This window comes from Neovison vison, chromosome 11, assembly GCF_020171115.1.
Source record: "Neovison vison isolate M4711 chromosome 11, ASM_NN_V1, whole genome shotgun sequence".
NCBI lineage: Eukaryota > Metazoa > Chordata > Mammalia > Carnivora > Mustelidae > Neogale > Neogale vison.
Genome location: NC_058101.1, coordinates 154,195,351 through 154,214,202, shown reverse-complemented (window position 1 = coordinate 154,214,202; position 18,852 = coordinate 154,195,351). Strand labels below are relative to the sequence as shown.

Genomic DNA, 18,852 nt, shown 5'->3' with positions numbered 1-18,852 from the left:
CGGCCCAACCTGTTTTTCTAACCCGGTGAAAGTAGTTTCAAATAACCTTTGTTTCATTTGAAGCCCAGAGTTATGTTTTCTTTATAGCTGGGCAGGCTCACTCCACCAGTGTGTCAGGCTCATGGGCAAATTTGTCTTTTCTCTTCATGTGGCTAAAGGTAGCAGATTAAAAATCTGTAATTCAGACAATCACGTGGCTGCTTTCCCTCCAGGAAGCCAAACCCTCCCTTTGTTGGAAGTTTTGGCCCCGGAGTAGATTGCAGTGGCAGGCCCGGAATGACTCTCTGATTACCCCAGGGCTGTCCCAGGCACTGTTAATAAAACCAGGGAGGCGTTTGTTGTCCTTGTTGACCCTTTCAGGGGCAGGCCATGCTGGGTCCGGACAGACGGGCTAGTCCACCCCCATCTTCTACGAGGCCAGCTCAAAGGCAGAGAGTGACTGCCTGGATCTCATTTCCAAGCCAAGAAAGGATCCTAAGAGCTCCCTCGGGGATTCACTCTCCCTCTCTGCTCTCACCTAAGGGAAAACAACAAGTCCTGATATGCTTCAGGGATCTGTAAGCAGGGCAGACTTTTCCTCTCAGTCTCATGTATTGGAGGCAAGGAAGGTGGAGATTTCTCAAACACTGTCGGCATTACTCCTCCAAGCTAGGAAGTTCTGACCTTTGGCTTCCCCAAGTATCCAGGGACCCTGTCGCCATCTGCTTACGACAGGCAGGGTTAAGCCTCTCTGTGCAAGAAATGGACCCAGAGCCCAGTCCAGTGGCCGTGGTGCATCTCTGCCTATTCCAGACTGCTTATGTTGTCAGAAAGTCCCAGTCTTAGGTCCTTGCCTTTGGGGCTGCCTCACTAGGTGGCCAAGGCATAGGGGTAGTCCTCCAGGAAAGAGTGAGCTAGAAAGGGCATGCCTCAGATCATGTGGGACTCGGCTCTCTAGCTGAGTCTGGAATTCAGATTTCACAAACCTCTGTGCTTGGTCCCAGAGCTTGTAGCACAAGGGGGAAAGGGACACTCCCTGTATCCTCTCTTCAACCTTGCTAAAATATTCCCCTTGCCAACCTGACAGATAAAGAAAAGGCAGAAAATCTTCCACTTGGCCTGTGTGCTGCCAAAACTAAAAACAAAACAGAACGGTCCTGCTTCCTCAGGGTTTGTCTTTGGGGACAGAATCCTTGGGCGTGAGAAATGTTTTTCTTGTAGTTTCATGCAGGTGTTTGATACCCACAGAAAGCCTCCCAAAATGTGTTTATGGTTGTTAGAAAAAGGGAAGAGGAACCTGACAAGTTTTAGTAATTCTAGGACCTGCTGTGGCAGGTCACGGACTTGAATTTGGCTGGCCCTATCTGTGGCTACAGCTTGATTTCAGCTTCTTCTGATTAAGCCTCTCTTGCCTGTGCCGCCTGTTTGGCAAGCACATGACTGGTGTGTCCCAGACATGGCCAACAAGGCCAGTGTTACCCATTTCCACTGAATGATACAGCCAAGTGGCAATTCAAACACACCGAGCAATGTTTGATGATCGTCGTGATCCTGCCTCCTGTCTAGGGAGCATAGTATTGTCCCCAAAGCACTTTTACATACAGTATCCTGGGAGAAGCCTTGGGGGTACTTGCTATTCCCATTTTACAAAGGAGAAGACTGAGGCTCAGCAAGATACTAAGCCTGAAATCAGAGAGGTTAAATGACTTGCTCAAGGTCACATGCAAGGATATGGCCAAACAAGGACACAGACCCACATCTCTGGGCTCTGGATCCAGATTGCTTACCTTTGTACTAGGTATAGGTACTGACACTCTCGGTGTTCTAGTCGGTGAGGCCAGGAGTTGTCCAAAAGCATGTATTTAAAACCCTGCTGGATACCTGAGTAGCTCAGTCAGCTGGGCTTCGCCTCAGGTCTGCCCTTGGCTCAGGTCATAATCCCAAGGTCCTGGAATTGGTCCTGCATATTGGGCTCCCTCCTCAGTAGGGGAGTCTGCTACTCCCTTTCCCTCTGCTGGTAGCCCTGCTCCTGTTTGCTTACCCTCTCTCCCTCCCTCTCTGTGAAATAAATAAATAACATCTTAAAGGAAATACAAAAATAAAACCCTGCTAATTACGGAACAGGACACGTGTAAAGGGTGAGCAAGGCCTCACAACCACTGTGTAGCAGGGCCTGGGAAAGCTGTGGCCATTCTATGATAAGAATATGCTCAGAGCCCTCCAGAGAGGTGCTGACGGAGCTGGGGTTCAAGTCCCCAGAGTTTCTAGTCTGGCTGTTCCTTTGCCCAACTTGAGTCTTCTCAGTGTACCTGGGAGCTTTCAGCCAGCCTGGTATGAGCAATCTGCGGGAGGAAGACTGTTCTAGTAATCTGGCCACACACTTTAGTAACACTTCAGTCTTTACTAAAGTATTTACAAACAAAGTCACCAGCAAAGGCAATAGGACAAAAAATCAGTGACCTTTATTTCTGAATGCCAATATTATTCTTTGAGCTTTTCTATAGCTTCTGAGGTTTCCAAAATAGGAATGCATTATATACCACTAGGAAGAAAAAAAGACTTAAAAATGAAAGGTAAAAGAAAGAAAAGTTCCAAGCTCCTCTCTGACTTGCCAATGTAATTGGTACACGTTCCTCACCTTATAATCTGCAAGTTTTAAGAAAGGCATAGACTCTCCTAGACTAAAATAAGAAAACTGACACCTGGATCTGCAGAAATTCCCCAGTCACAGTGAGGGCTGACGATGTGGGGACCGTTGGCCAGTGAGATGAAGCCAGTTCCAAGAATCAGGTCCCGCCCCTTTCCTTTTCTTAAGTGTCTTGCAGTTGAAAGGAAAGGGAGGTGGAAGACAGGAGCAGAGGCCTGATAGGAGTACCCACAATAGCAGCAGAAGGCAGCCCTGGGGCTTTAAGAGACAAGCGAGCAGGGTGAGTCAGGGGTCCTTTGATCCAATCCTCCATTCATCCACTATAGCTAGAGTTCACGGAGTACCTGAAATTAGGAGCTGGGTGCAGGTGGGGGCCAGGGTGAATGGGAGAGGGTTCCTGCCTTTATGGGGTTCTCCCTTTTGTGGAGGAGACAGACACAAAACACAATGACACAGTGTGACAAGAGCTATGCTAGAGGTATAATAAGTACACTTCCAAAATGCTTCGGGGAGCTGAGGCGTACGCTGAGTGGTCGCTGTGTGCCAGGCACAGGGGACAATCAAATTAACCAAGGGGAAATAGACAACTCCCTACCTTCTTCCACAACCAAATCCCTGTCTTTAAGTGGGTTTGACATTAAGCAGCTCCTTATTTCCAATTCACATTTTTCCAATAATAAGGAAAACCCAATTCCTCTGAGGGGCACCCCCCGGGTTATAATAACTACATCATATGCTAATGTGTAGTAAGTTTTGGAAAAGGTACCCATGGGCATTTGTTAAAAATACAGATCCTGGAGTGCCTAGGTGGTTCAGTCTGTTAAGCATCTGCCTTTGGCTCAGGTCATGATCCTGGGGTCCTGGGAAAGAGTCCCTTATCCGGCTCCTTACGCAGTGGGGAGGCTGCTTACCTTTGTACTAGGTATAGGTACCTCTGCCTGCCGCTCCCCCTGCTTGTGCTCTCTCTCTCTGACATATAAATAAAATCTCTTAAAAAAAAATTACAGCTCCCTCCCAACTCTCCATGGAAATTCAGATTCCATTAATCTGCGGTGGTATCAGGAAATTTACAAGTGCCTGTGGGAGGTTCTAATGTAACTGGGTCACCAACCAGACATAGGTGGAGTGGGAAAAGCATAAAATTTGTGACTAAACAAGACTTCCAGTCAGGTTCTACTATACCCTAGCTGTGTGACTTTAGGAAAACCGATTAACCTAGCCCCAGGTTTTGTCATTGTAAAATAATCTAATAAATACCTACATGGAAGAGTGTATATAATAAATACATACCAGGATAGTCAGGGTCTCTGCACTAAATGTCCTGTGAACATTTATAGTCATCACAACATTCATACAGTGCTCTTTTAAGGCAAGCACTGTCCCCATTTTGCAGATGGGAAAACTGAGGTAGAGTAACTTGACCAAGATCAACCAGCAGGGTGGGGGGTTGAACCCAGAGCTGACTGACCTCAGAACCCCTGCTTTGAATGGCTAATACACCATCAGTTGCTCCTGGGATTGAATGAGCTTGAATCTACTTTGTATTTCATGAGGTTTTAGGCTCGTTCAACACCCTCTCAACTCCTGGAGTTCTAGGCTGTTATTCTCCAAAGTTTGCTCGATTTTGCACTTTTTCCAAGAACTTCCCTCTCCCTTGGAGAAGTCTTCATTATTCTAATATAGATGGGCCGGATCTGGTGGCACAGAGGTTCAGAGAGAATTGTTCAAGATTGAGACATCCCCTTGGTCTGAATGTCTCCTTTCTGAAGGATGTGTTATTTTATAAGCTTCGGGACCCACCCCTGTCCCCAAGCCTCCGCCAGGGCCAAAAATAAATAAATAGATTAAAAAAAAAAAAAAAGAAAAAGAAAAGAAAAGAAACAAAAAAATCCCGAGCACTGTCCAAAGGGGGTTGTTGGTCATGTTCCTGGGCATGGGCCTGAGCCAGACACAACCAGTGAGCAGGCAAAAGCCACAGAAAGCTGACGGAGAGGCTCACTCAAGGCGGCTGAGCCTTCTGCAGGGGAAACAGTTTCCACGTCTGCACTGTCTGCACCGAGGGCCTGGCACTCAGGAGCAACCCGGGGAGAAGGAGACCCAAGCCAGTGGGCAGTCCTGGCTTCTCTGCCTCTCTCACTGTTCCCCCAAAGGGCAGGCATGCCCGCCAGCACCAGAAGCTGAGGACGATCCTCTCTGGTGGAGCTAGTTGTTATAGCGCTAGCTAGAAGGATGCACAGAGCCACCACATGCAAGAGCAGGAAGGAGCCAAGGGGCTGATCACTCTTGTTTATCAACGAGGAGATGCACAGAGAGATCCCGTGAGTGCCCATCAGTCAGCTGTCCCAGGCTCACTGCCCAGCCCTCTCCATCCCACACCCTCATCAGCTCACACTCTGCCAGCAGCCCCAGGGCCACCGCTGGCCACATTCCACAGCACTCACCAGTTGGTGGCTTTACTAAGCTCCTGGGGTTTGTGGGGGAGGGGAGCAGTCCTGACTTGGCCCTAACTCTGGACTCTGATAGGGGTAGCTGGGTCACAGCCGCTTCCCAGGTGCAGCAAATACTCTCCCGAGGTGGGTTTTGCTTTCACCCCAGCGGCCCTAGGCTGCTTCGAGTTCCCTCAGGCAGATGAGGCCCAAACCATCTGTTCTTTTTAAGGAGGCAGGCTCCAGGTTAATGGAGTGTGAAATAACTTTGGAGAGCGAAATGGCCTCTGTCATGCCTGGAAGGTGGGTCAGAGAATAGATTAGCTTCACTTCCTCTTGAAGGCACTGTGAGAATCTATATATAGAACCTCCAGGTGCCCCGGAGCCTTGATTACTCATACAAGCCCCAGCCCCAGAGAGCTCTTGGCCCACAAGCAGTGGTCCTCACTCGTGGACACCCAGTGTTTCTGGCTGGTTCGGGGCTTGCTCAGCCTCTGGTGTGAAACTCCCACTCTGTCCATTTCCAAGCTGGGAAGCCCGGAACCAGGAGAAGTCTCAAAGTCCCGGCAGGTGTGCTCTAGGGGTCTTCTCGGGGCTCTCCACGGAAGTCAGGGCGCCTCGGCCCCCTTCATTCAGTTGACAGCTGCCCTGGCCACAGCTGCCTGATCTCCAGGCAACCTCTTAAGGAAGCACCACCCCCACCCGGGACCGATAGTGCTCCCTGTAGATACAGTGTGAAGGCAGTGCCAGGGGCTCACGGGGGAGCAGGCACCCAGCCCACAGGGGTCCCCTCTCCGGCAACTCTCCCACCCAGAGACACCCCAGCAGGACATCCTGCTTTAGAGAGGCCAGGGAGCCGGGCTCTCCTTGTAGTCTGCCTCGCTCTAGCTGTTGCCAGGGGCGGTGCAGCTCTGTGAGGCCCCTGCTGGCTGTCCAGGGCACTGGCCGGGAAGTTGGGGAAGGCCCGCACCGGCCAAACTGAGAACGCCCCACCTGGGAGGGTCCCCTGCCAAATCCTGAAGTGCTTGGGCATTACCAGCTCCGTGAACCCTGATAAGACACGTGATAAGGGGGACGTTAACGCCACCCTGCCAACCCCACCCGGCTATGCCTAAGTGTGAGGAGCGACACAGGTGTCAGGTGTCAGTAATAATCTGCGAAGTGTGTGGGAAGCATGATGTGTCAACCAGCTCTACTCCGGGCCCTGCTGATGAGGGAAGAGGAATGATACCAGGCCTCGGCACTCAAGGACTCCCTTGACTTAGTGGGAGAGTCAAGAGTGACAAACAGGAAATAACTTGGCTCTGCCGTTCTGGAGGCTAAAGTGGAACTAATACTTACGGAGCCTCATGTCCTATACAGAGTGTCTTACACGTGTGTTACTCGTGTCATTCTCGAGAGCAGACATTATGATTATGCCCATTTCACAGATAAGGAAATCGAAGCTCAGACAGCTTGAGCAACTTGCCCAGAGTTGCACCATCAGCGAGTGGTCAATGAAGGACTTTGAACCCACAAGCCAGTGCTCTGTTCATACTCTTCACTGCCTCTCCACAGGCCTGGAGGGCAGCCTGGGTGAGAAAGACGGGAAAGGCCCCCTGGCATTGCCCCAGCTGGAGAAAATCAAAACATGGCTCTGGGGAGGTATCATCCATTGATGGACTCATTCTTTCTTCCTTCCCTTCATTCATTCATTCATTCATTCACTCACTCACTCAACAAATGGCTTTGGAGCACCAGAGCTATGCACCAGGCCCAGGGATGGGCCTGGTGAAAACAGGGTAGTCATTTCTCCTTAGTGCTTTGCCACCTGATGGGGGGACAGATGAGTCAACCAAGCCTTATGTAAGTACTGCGGTAGGAGGCACCCATGGTGGGGAGTGTCACCCAATCTGCAGGGTTTAGGGGCAAGGGCTGGTCCTGAAGGATGATACGGAAGGGAAGAAGTATTCTCGGGGAGGGAATAAGGACCCAGTGTGACTGCCATGGAGGGAAAGAGGCTCAGAGTGGAAGAGCTGAGGCTGAAGAGACCAAGGGAGCCAGGAGGGCTGGTGGTACCTTTGAAAGGTTTGGAGAGTGGGGAGACCTGTCCATTAGCCTCTTGAGTGTAGGGCCCAGGGCAGACAGTGGGAGGGGAGTTGTCCTTCCCAACACGGCCACAGCACCTATCTCTTCTGCTCTCACTCAAAGGACACAGGATTCCTCTCTTGGGTGTGGAGCTTCCAGGCCCACCTCATGTCCAGGAGGCAGTCTTATCAGGTAGGGGAAGGGGATCAGCATCCCCTTTCCATAAAGGGGTCACACCCCAGCCCAGAGCCACTCATCTCACTAGGGGCTGATCTAGGACTGTGTCTTACTCTCTTGCTGCTGCTGCAACAAATACCGCAGCCTGGGTAGCTTCTCAGCCACAGACATCGAATTCTCACAGTCTGGAGGCTGCAAGGCCAGAATCAGGCGACCAGCACGGTCAGGAGAGGGCCCTCTTCGGGTCACAGACTTCTTGCTGAGTCCTCACATGGGGGAAGAAGAGGTGGAGGAATCTCTCTGGAGTTTCTTAGAAGAGTGTCAATCCCATTCATGACTTAAGCGCATCCCAAAGGCCCTACCTCCAAATACTGGCACATCGGGCGTGAGGGTTTCAACGTGTGAATTTTGGGGTCACACAAACATTCAGACCAAAGCAAACTGGAACCCAGAGCCTCTGGGGACCGATCTAGGGGCTCTTCAGGATGCATCAGGCTGTCCTTCTTAAAGGCCAGCCTTGTGAGTGAAGACGCAGTTTGGTCTAGGACCTTCCAAGTTTGAAAATCAAAGGCCTGATCATATACATAGAGTTTGACTCTTGCCACAGAGGACAGATAGTCCCTTGCAGGGTCCTGCTCTCTTCTCTGGCTCTGGGCTCTGCTCACACTTTCCCTCCCATTAGACAGTGGGTCCAAGGGGGCACAAGAGCCCCTTGGAGGAGCTGAGACAGATGGTTATCTTCTGCCCAGACAATGGGAGCTGTGGTGCCCTTCCACCCACCCATACCCTGGGCCAGGGACAGCCTGGCACCTACCCAAGGCCAGTGGCATCAGAGTGGCAGCCATGAGCACAGCCTCTCCTTTGCCAGGAAGAGTGGTCTCCTGCTGCCAGAGTAGAGACCTTTGAGAAGCATGTTCCAGCCTCCTCTCAAGTCAACAGCTTTGCTGGAAAATCAATCCCCAAACAGTTTGGTTTCTAGGGGTGTTGGAAAAAAATGTTTTTTAATTTTTCCCAGACCCTAAAGTTGCCTCTAGCAGCACATTTCAGTGACACTACTTGCTTTCCTAACAGCATTATTCTGGCTCTTTCTCAGAGGCCAATCCCAAGATCAAATAATGAATAATATTTTCTCCAGGCTTCTAAGTGTGTTCCTACCCAGCACTGATGAAAACAATAAGCCGGACCTTTCGGTTAAGTTATATAAATCACCACTCAGCTTACAAAAACTACTTCTAAGGTTCAAGAATGAAGTCTTGTAGAGAATACAGCACGTTCTGTCCTTTCATGCGCAACTGAGAAAATAGCCTGGATTTTTCTACTCTGAAAATGGCCTGGATTTTTCTACTCTGTCTCTCGTCAACATCAGTCAGAGCCTAATTGTGACTGTGGGGCTGGGGTGGTTTAGATCCGAGCCTCAGAAATGGGGATTAAATGAAATGCCCTTGATCACCTTGGAATTCTTTGTGTCTTCCGGGACCTGTGCTAATCCCTGTGGGACTCAGTCCTGCTCATTCATGGTTCCTCTGGTTTGCCCTGGGCATAGGCCTTTCTCTGGGGTAAGCTTTAGAGATAGATTTGCAAACCTCTGCCCAGATGTGCTGGCAGGGGTGCACAGGGCCGAGTCTCAAGCCCTGGTCCCTATCTTGTTGTTTCTCCAAATTAAGAAAACAGAAACTTTCAGGGGCAAAGGTGCAGAATTGTCCAGAAAATGAAGAAAACAAAGCAGGTCAGAACAGGACTTCGGGGAGGCCCGGTGCTGGAGAGAGGAGGGTGTGTCCCACAGGCCATGCACTGGCACTCGCTTTAGGAAGCAGGAGCTGTGGGGAGCAAAGGCAGAACATTCAGAAGAATTGCTTCTTGTGCTCCCGAAAGTCTGCTGGTTATGTGCCTTTTGCATTTTTTCAAACTCCTTAAATATTCAGGGCGTTTTAGACCTGCAGAGAGTAGACCCAAGAAAGTGTTCTCGCACATCCTCTGGGCAACTAGGAATAAAGGTATCAGCCGAACCTCGCACGTTTAAGACTTTATTCAAGAAACAGACATGCTGGCTTCCCTGGAATGCCAAGGTGTCATCCAGAGTTTTAGACTGAGCAAGTGAACACAGGGCAAGTGGGCAAGGGGTGCTGAGGAAGGGAGCAAATCATCCAGATTGCCACAAAAATGCCGCTTCCCCCAAAGTCTGCTGGGGCCATTGCCAAAGAACAAAATACTCTCTCCTCGGCAGTTGGTCTGAGCCTCTCCTTCTCTGGTCACTGCTCCTCCGACCTACCTCAGAGAAGCCTTCAACCTCCCAGACCACTCCACCTCCTTCAGGGCCTGGGGGGTTCCCAGTGTCACCCATGTTAAAGAACATATCCCACAGAGAGACGGGCCTCTGGCTGACCAGGACAAGTCCTCCTCGCCAACGTCTGCAACGTCCACACGTGCCTGGGACCGCAGAGACTTCTAGGACGTGGGACTTGGGAAGCTCAAACCAGGAAGGTCCTGGGCAGACCAGGTCGGAGTGACTCCCCACGCCAGATGTGTAGCTTTTGTTGTTTCTTTAATGGTGGTAAAATACATGTACATTACATAAAATTACCATTTTGAGCTTTTTTAAGTGTATAATTAATGAGGACATTCACAGCCTTGTGCTGTGGTGCTCACCGCCATCCATCTCCAGAAAGGCTTTCTTCTTCCCCAACCAAAACTTTGTCCCCAGTAAACACACACTCCCCTATCCTCCCAGCCCCTGGCGACCCCCATTCAATTCTCTGTCTCTATGAGTTTGACTACTTAGGTATGTCATGTAAGTAGAATTGTAAAGTACTTGTGCCTTTTGTGGCTGGCTTCTCTCTTCCATATCATCCTCAAGGTCTCCCATGATATGTCAAGATGGCGGAAGGACATGCCATTGTATGGGCAGGCCGTATTTTGCTTATCTCTGCATCCATCCCTGGACACATGGGTTACTCCCACCCTTCGCCTCTTGTGAATAACGCTGCTATGGACACGAGCTACCAGTTAATGTACAGCCCCTACTTTCCATTCTTGCAGGAATCTATCTGCAAGAGGCACTGCTGGGTCATGTGGCAATCCCATGTGTCATTTTTTGAGGAACTGCCTCACTGTTCTCCACATTGGCTCACTGCAACGTCGGCTTTCACTCCACCCAGCCCAGAGGCGGGAGTCAGCCTGTCTTCTAACTCCCCCTGAGAACTGGCCCCAGAGACTTCCCGGCAGAGCCCTCTCCCATGAGGTCCTTCCATGAATTTCCGCAGCTGGCCAGCCTACCTGGGTTGGCTACAGCCAAGCACCGCGGTTGCTGCCAGGCCATCAATAGGCCGCCTTCTCCTTCCTGGGCTTCCTCACCCAGTGGGAACACGCCCTGTCACCGCAATGTGCTAACAGCCACCACACACTGACATTTCTCCCCCTTTCACCAAGTACTATGCCCTAATTACAGGATTACAGTCACTGTGGGTGCTCCTCCGAGAATCCAGCAAGAGCCTCTATTGTGCAGGAACAACAGGCCACCCTGGACAGGGAGATTAGAAATCAGCACGTCCTACAGTGGAGTCTTTGCCAGGGAGAGCATTAACCCACACTGATTGTTGAGTCACAGGGACCAGGTTTTAGGGCCAGCATCTCAGTTGTTTTAATGAAGTCTTAAAAGTGGGAGGTTCTGGCCAGTTTCCACATTCTGCACCTAGGCCCAGAGAAAGAACTTAAAGGTGAACCTCTTACCTTTGACTGACAGCGTTCAGCTCACCTGGCTTTCACTTATTGTCTGCTATGCTTCTCATAGTCCTTAGAATAAACAGGATCCCTTCTCTCTAGAAGAAGAGACAGGAGTTCAGGACTCACCCAAAGCCACATAGCTAGTAAAGAGCAGGTTCCACTGGAACCAAGAGTCTAACCCCAGAGCAATGGATTTCCCATTCCCATTCTCCCATTAAGCTTCTGGGATCCAGACCACCTCCAGGTCAGCAGAAGCCATGGAGAGGCCTCCAGTTCTGGGCTCTGATGTGCCCTGGGGTGATCCGAGTGCACAAACCCTGGCTGGCCAACCCTAGACAGTCCCTTAAACTTCTCTGAGTTGTTTCCTCTGTTTCCTCTTCCGGAACACCGATCAAGATAGCTCTCATCTAAAGCTATGCTTCCACTGCACCTGACAGTATGTGGCAGAAGATGGGATGGGAGGCCATCGCTGCCTGAACACCTCCTTGGCAGAGAAGACAGAAAAGGCAGGAGGGCCTCCACCCCACCGGTCAGACCCCATCCCAGGAGCTGCCATTTTCCAACTTACTGCAAGCAGGAGCCTTGAAGACATACTTACGTTCGTTAAACATTTCTGCAAAGGTTAAAATCTAAAAAGCCTCTTAACCTGTATGAACCTTGTAGACATGAGGCTAAGTGCAATAAGCCAGTCACAAAAGGACAGATTCTGTGTGATTCCACTTACATAAGGCAGGTGGGGCAGTTGCATTCATAGAGACAGAAAGTGAAATGGTGGTTCTGGGGGTTGGGGGGATAGGGTTGGGGGGGGGAGTTGTTTAATGGGGACAGAGTTTCAGTTTGACAAGGTGAAGAGATCTGCAGGTAGATAGTGGGGATGGTTGCATATCAGTGAGGATATGCTTAATGCCACTGAGCTGTACACTTAACAGTGATGAAGACAGTAAAAATTTGATGTTCTGTGTGTTTTACCACAATGAAAAAAAGGAAAAAAAATTCTAGGGTTCATGGGTGACTCTGTTGGTTAAACAACTGCCCTCAGCTCGGGTCATGATCCTGGAGTCCCTACAGTCTCCTGCTGACCTCTTTTCTATCATTCTCTCTCTCTCTCAAACAAACAAAAATTCTAGGGGTGGGGCAGCAGGGAGACTGTCCATTTTGCTTAGGTGTTTTTTTTTAAATTTTTATTTTTTTAGCTGTGGGAGCTCATTTCTGTCTGGATCTGGTCTAATTACAGCAGAGTTCCCTCTTAAGGGTGGGCGGGGGGAGGCGGGGTTCTAATTAATGTTCAAGGTACAGAGTCACCCTTGGGAAATCCTTAGTGAGTGAGAATAGGACCAACAGGGCCAATTTTCCTGGTGGTGTTGGAACACTGTTTCTCTGAGCATCAGATGCAGCAGCGGACTGACATTCAGGGATCATAATACAATAGATACTCTGAGTGACTCCTGGGGCAGATATTCACATTGAGGCACCCTCAGAACCAGGGTCTGCTGGGAAAACAGCAGCTTTCCAGTCCCCCTCGTGGTCCTTGGGGCACAAACAAGTAGAATGGGCAGAATCCTCAGCCCCATGGGAAGTGTGGTCTTACTTCTCTTCTTTCCCTTACACGGAGTTGAATGAATCCAAGCTCAGTGAGTGTGTGAACTGGCCCATCCAAAGAGAACTGGACATGTACCTTACACTCACCCCTCTGTCCAACTAACGCTGATGCGATTTCAACCCTAAATTGTCCTCTGACCTCTGTCTGGATCTATTAGCCCTAGAAAAACAGACCTTTTCCTCCAACCCTATAGATCCCATCTCACAGATACTTCCAGACACCTGCTCAAACCTGAAACTTTCCAACTTCAAAGGATCTTTTCAGATCTAAGATCCAGTTCCTGGGCCCAGAGTTCAAACCTAAACCATGAAGTTCCTATCTTTTCAAAGAGCTCTATCTTCAAATTAGAAAATACCCCAGACAAATGGTTGAATCAAGACTCCTCAAAGACCATATTACATAAAGCAATGGGTGTGAGCTGGCATTGTCTTTCAGACAAATCTGATGACCATCTCCTTTAGAAGGATTTCAGACAACACCTAGCTCACTTTCAGGCATGACTAAGGGCTCCATAGCAAATGAATGGATAACCAGCTGCCCTTTGATGAGTCTGCCATCATTAATTTGTTGCTATTCTAAATCAATAAAATATTCTTGAAGATTTATTTAGTCATTTTAGAGAGAGAGAGAGAGCAGGGGTGGGGGCAGAGGGAGAGGGAGAGAAACTCAAGCTGACTCCCTAATAAACATGGATCCCAGGACCCCAAAGCTATGACCTGAGCCAAAATTGGGAGTTCCTTATCAGTGGCTTGGGCTCTTGAGTCTGTTTGTCTGGGTTTCTCATCGCAACTCTGCCATTTTTGCCCTTTGTGATTTGACACAGTGATTGATTTCATGAGTTGCTGCCTCTTCATCTCTTAACTTGTAGATGATGATGGTGATATTACTTAACAGAGTTGTAGTGAAGAGTAACTGTAACATGTTGATGTACCCACTTTAGACTGAATCTTTGTGCCCCCCCTCCAAATTCATATGTTGAAGCCCTTACCCCCAGTGTGATGGTATTTGGAGGTGAGCCTTTAGGAGGTAATTAGATTTTGAGGTCATCAATGTGGGGCCCCCATCGTAAAATTAATGTCACTTTGAAAAGAAGGAAAGCTGAGCTTTCTCTCTCCATCATGTGGGGATACAGCAAGAAGGTGGCCATTTGCAAGCCAAGAGAAGGTCCTCAGTAAGAATAGAATCAGCCCACCCCTTGATCTTGGACTTCTTGACCATGAGAACTATGAAAAATAAATGTCTATTGGTTAAGCCTGCCAGTCTGTGGTGTTTTATATGGCAGCCTGAGCAGACTAATACATACCTGAAGAACTAAGAACAATGCCTGGTTCATAGTAAAACATCCAGTAAATATTAGCATATATTTACATATTTGTTTGTTTGTTTTGAAACTTTATTAAGAAATACTACAGGCAGGGGCACCTGGGTGGCTCAGTGTGTTCAGCATCCAACTCTTGGCTTCATCTCAAGTCATGATCTCATGGTCATGAACTCTGAATTGGGCTTAGCGGGGAGTCTGTTTGAGGATTCTCTCTTTCCCTCTTCCTCTGCCCCTTCTCCTGCTTGCTCTCTCTCTCTTTCTCTCAAATAAACAAATTAATTAAATATTTTTAAAAACATATTACAGGGCGCCTGGATGGCTCAGTCGGTGAAGCGACTGTCTTCAGCTCAGGTCATGATCCCAGAGTCCCAGGATCAAGTCCTGCACCAGACTTTCAGCTCCACAGGGAGTCTGCTTCTCCCTATGACCTTCTACCCTCTCATGCTCTCTCTTATTTGCTCTCTCTCTCAAATAGATAAAATGTTTGAAAAAAAAAACCATATTGCAGTCATTTAAAAATGTTTAAAGATTTAAAGAATGATCTAACAGTAGACCCACCACCCAACATAAGGTATGAAATATTACCAATAAAGCTGAAGCCCCCATAAACCTTCCTTAACCACCTTCTTTCCTTCCTGCCCAGAGGTAATCATCCTTCTCAGTTTGGTACATAAACCACTCCCGCGCATTCCTTTATACTCTTACTCTACCCGTGTGTGTCTGTGAACAATGAGACTGAACCTTTAAGCCAGGACGGACATGTGCCTTTTCCAGAAGTATTTAGACATAGAATCTAGCCTAGCATGAAGTGTTGTTGGGGGAAACCGTCTGTCCCCATTTGTCATCTTGCTGTGTGTGTCTTTTCACCTTCCTGAGCAGGGAGTGTGCCAGTATCTCCAGGTGGACCCGCTGGTGGTGCAAGCCATTAATTAGGTCTCCCATCAGCAGGTCTGTGTTTGTCAGAGACTATGGAGCTGCAACCCCAGCCCACCTCTTTGCTGATGCCTCCCTTCCTCCCTTCCAGATGGAGATGCGGCTACAGGACCAGCAGCTGGCCAGACAGCTCATGCGCCTACGCAGTGACATCAGCAAGCTGAAGATCGAGCAGACCTGTGACCTGCATAGGAGAATGCTCAATGACGCCACCTATGAGCTGGAGGAACGGGACGAGCTGTCTGATCTCTTCTGCGACTCTCCCCTGGCCTCCTCCTTCAGTCTCTCCACCCCACTCAAGCTCATTGGAGTCACCAAGATGAATATCAACTCCAGGAGGTTCTCTCTGTGCTGAGAAGCCCTAGAAGGGGTCCGAGGAGCCAGAACAGAATGTTTCGGAGGCGGGGAGGAGGGGCGGGGAGGGCATGAATGTTGTATCACCTTGAGTGAGTCTCCCCAGGGGCAGGGCTTCCCTGTGGCTTCCTTGTGTGGGCCCTCAGACCCATGGCAGGGGCTCTGTCAGGGCCCTGGCTGTGGAGCCCCACAACCCCTTGACTGTCCGTGACCCAAAGTGTTCTGCAGAAGGGCTGCTCCATCCAGGTGTTCAGTGAGACCTGGCTCCTAGCATGACGCATCTCCATCCTCCCCTCACTGACCCACATTCCCGTTTCCTCAGAATCACTGGTGCTATGATCCGAGATCCCAAAGGGGGGCCACCAAATGCTATGGTTCTTGCAGAAAACTTTCCCAAGGGCACTGAGCCCCCAGGGAGGAGGTGATTAGGTACCTCAGATGAGCCCATCTGCTGTTGCTGTCCTCTAAGTACTGGCTCAGATTCACCATAGACAGGTGACTCAGCAGCCCTGACAGGGACCCAGGAGGAAAGGAAAACCAGAAGGGGTGACAAAGTGGAGCTTGGGAACACAGGCCCCATAACCTTCGCCAGCTTCTCTGCTGAGTGGCCATCCAGGCTCCTGTCAGTCTTAGACCTTGGCACAACCACAGCTGTGTCAATTGTTTCTAATGCGTGCCAGGTCACACTGGGGCCACGGGGGTGGAGCAAACACGGATGTCCTCTCTGCTGCCTTCCCTGGCCGCACACACCAATCCCAATCTCCAAAGTGCCCCTTTGCCGCCACCCTGCTCCTCCAGGGGAGTGCCCGAGTGAACTAGGCAAGTCTGTCAGTGGATTTCCCAGCACCAAATTCTCCTGGTGGCGTCACCTTTGTCCCCTTTCTGCCCTCACCCTGAGCTCACCCTGAGCCTCCTCTGACATTCTGTGCCTGATTTAAACCACTAATTTCAATTGAATCAGACTGTTACTAATCTGTTGCTAACGTGTTCAGAGCTGTTTGACTTTTGTCCACATGGTGATGCCAGTTGGGTAGGTCAAGTGCATTAGTTCAGGATTTGACTTGAAAGGTTCTCCCTAATGACAAGCATGAGGATGAGCAAGGCGAAGACCAAGGCCTCAACAGGGAGGAAAGTTAGCCTCATAGAACGCCACCTGGTGCAGGTTCTTCTGCCAGCGGGGGGTGGCTTTTGACATCCCCTAGTTCAAGCCTCCTTGTGCATAAAGGAGTAAAGTGAAGCCAGGGAAAGAGGATGACTTCCCTCAGATTATGCGGCTCCGTAGTGGCTACAGACGGCCAACAGGTTAAATCATTATTGAGAATGTCAAGACAGATCATATATCAAAGAACTTGAACCCCAAAGATGGTCCTAATGCTTTGCCAAACCCACCAACTGCCAAGCCCTCTACACTCCACCTCATCATGCAGCCCCCAAGCGTACCTCTCCCTTTGCAGTCCTGAATATTTGGGTCCAACTTAGAGCAATGCCTGGAAAGTGGACCCACAGAACATGTGTTACCAATCACACATCCATAGTTGAAGTACGGTGTCCTGATGTTCTTTCATGTTTCATCTTCCCATAGAGTCTCTCTGGGCCCATGCACACCTCACACACACACACACACACACACACACACACTCTGACCCACATTGGGAAAGTTGTTTTTCTTTGGTGGGCGGACAGTGGGAGGACATGAATGAGTGGTCCCTAGTTAGAAAAGAACTTGTTCTCTTTCTGGTAATGTCAAAGAGCCAGAAGCGTTATGCTTCGTTCGCAGAAGGTAGAGCAACATAGCTAAGATGTGTTTTCTGCCTGACTCTGAGCAGTGACTGAAGTGTGAGGCCCAAAGGACTGGTCCGCAGAGGAGACTTCTTGGTGGAACGCCTGACCCTTTAGACCTGCTCCCCCTCAGGCAGGAAGGGAGGGGGGTTTTCTCAACCCCAAGCCGTCTCTCCTCAGGGATAATGTACTAGCATTGCCCATTTCCACCGAGACATTCCTGCCGGGCTTCTCTGAGACGCGTCCTTGGGACGGCAGGGGAGCAGGCTGGCCCACACCCACCACCCGCTCCGGGGAGGCACATAGGCACACGCACTCACACCCACACCCACACAGGAAAGCCCATTCCATCTTCTGAAAATAATGCCACACTGTTTTTTTTTTTTTTTCCCTTTCTAGAAATCAGTCATTACAATAATTGAAAAAATTGGATTCAACGGAAGCTGATTTCGTTGATTTGGTCGGTCCAATTGAATTGGCATCAGTTGGGCGATTTAGTTGTTCAGCTCGCCTAATGTCCCCTTCCTTTCTTTGTTCTCTGAGAGGAAACTGAGATCACGGCACACTTTTTGGAATAGGTTGGATGTCTCAGCTCTTTTGCTTCGTTCATCCCAAGAGAATTTAATCTGGGGATGAGGACGGAGGAGAAAGGGGAGGGGACCAGAGATGAGAGTGGAGGAGGACTGACTGGGTGCATCTCCTTACTCATCCATCACCCCGTGTCCATCAGCTCCTTATTCTGCCAGGGAACACAAATAACTCAGCAGGTCGGTTCAGTGTTGTGAATTCCCTGCCTTATGGGGCTCAAGTGATGTCTGTGCGTCACCGGTAACCTCACCTGCCTCGCCAGCATCCTGGGGCCACCTTCTGGTGTGCCACATGTACACAATGTTTGTAGTTTAATCATCATCTACACATCTCTGTCATCCCCAAGGACCCTGGGTGTAAACCACAAGGTCTCCACGGACACCATTGTGCACAGCAGTGTGTGATGCCTTTATGGACTTGGCAGAGATCACAGGGGCCCGGAGAGCCTGGCGAGGCTTGAGAGGGCCTGCTCCAGCCCCGGGTCTCCTCCCTGTAGCAATACCAAGTGCTATTACATAATTAATGGACAATTTATAATCTTATTTTTTATGATTCTGTGTTTCTATATTGCTGTTAGAAGAAGTGAATAAAAATATTTCAAAAGGAGATACCACATAAGGGGGAGAAATTTGTTTTCTTTTACCTCGTTCTTATTACAGCACACAGGGAAAGAAAGAGAGAGAGGGAGGGAGGAAGGAAGGAGGGAGAAAGGAAGAGAGGGAGGAGAGAGGGAAGAAGAAAGGGAGGAAGAGACGCAGGGAGGATGAGTTTGAGATTGACTTTGGCCCTGCTTTGGGACATAATTTGGAGGTAAAGCCAACAGCTTGGCTATGGAGTGTGAAGGAAACCGAGGAATGGAGAACCACCTGCTGGCCGGCAGCTGGGTGGACAGGGTACCATTTACTGAGACGAAGATGTCTTGAGGGGAACGTGATTGGGGCAGAGGGACAAGACCAGTAGTTGTGTCTCAAGTGTGGTACATTTAAATGTACATCCCAGTGGGGAGTGAGGGAGTGGTTGGCTATAGGGACCTGGATTTCAGGAAAAGGTCATCGTTGGAAACACAAATTTGGGAGTCTGGATTTGGGTGTTTGGATGATATTAAAAGCACCATGCCCGTGTAAGTCCTCAAGGAAGAGAGAGAGGACGTAAGAGAAAGGCTCTAAGTACCACCTCCTGAGACTCCAGCATCTAGAGGTCTGGAGACCAAATGGAAGGTCTCCAGACCTCTATGGGGGGAGCAGAAGTGACCTTCTAGGGC

The 18,852-nt window shown here is 49.6% G+C and overlaps 1 protein-coding gene across 2 annotated transcripts in view; it reads left to right on the top strand.

The window, feature by feature from the left end:
* Positions 1–18,206, top strand: part of FAM167A (family with sequence similarity 167 member A) — a 42,237-nt gene extending 24,031 nt beyond the window's left edge. For both annotated transcript variants that reach the window (XM_044225056.1, XM_044225057.1), the window contains one exon: positions 14,962–18,206. In XM_044225056.1, the coding sequence (XP_044080991.1) occupies positions 14,962–15,225 (264 nt within the window). In that variant the 3' untranslated portion in view covers positions 15,226–18,206. The remainder of the gene's footprint in view (positions 1–14,961) is intronic.
* Positions 18,207–18,852: the final 646 nt, after the last annotated feature.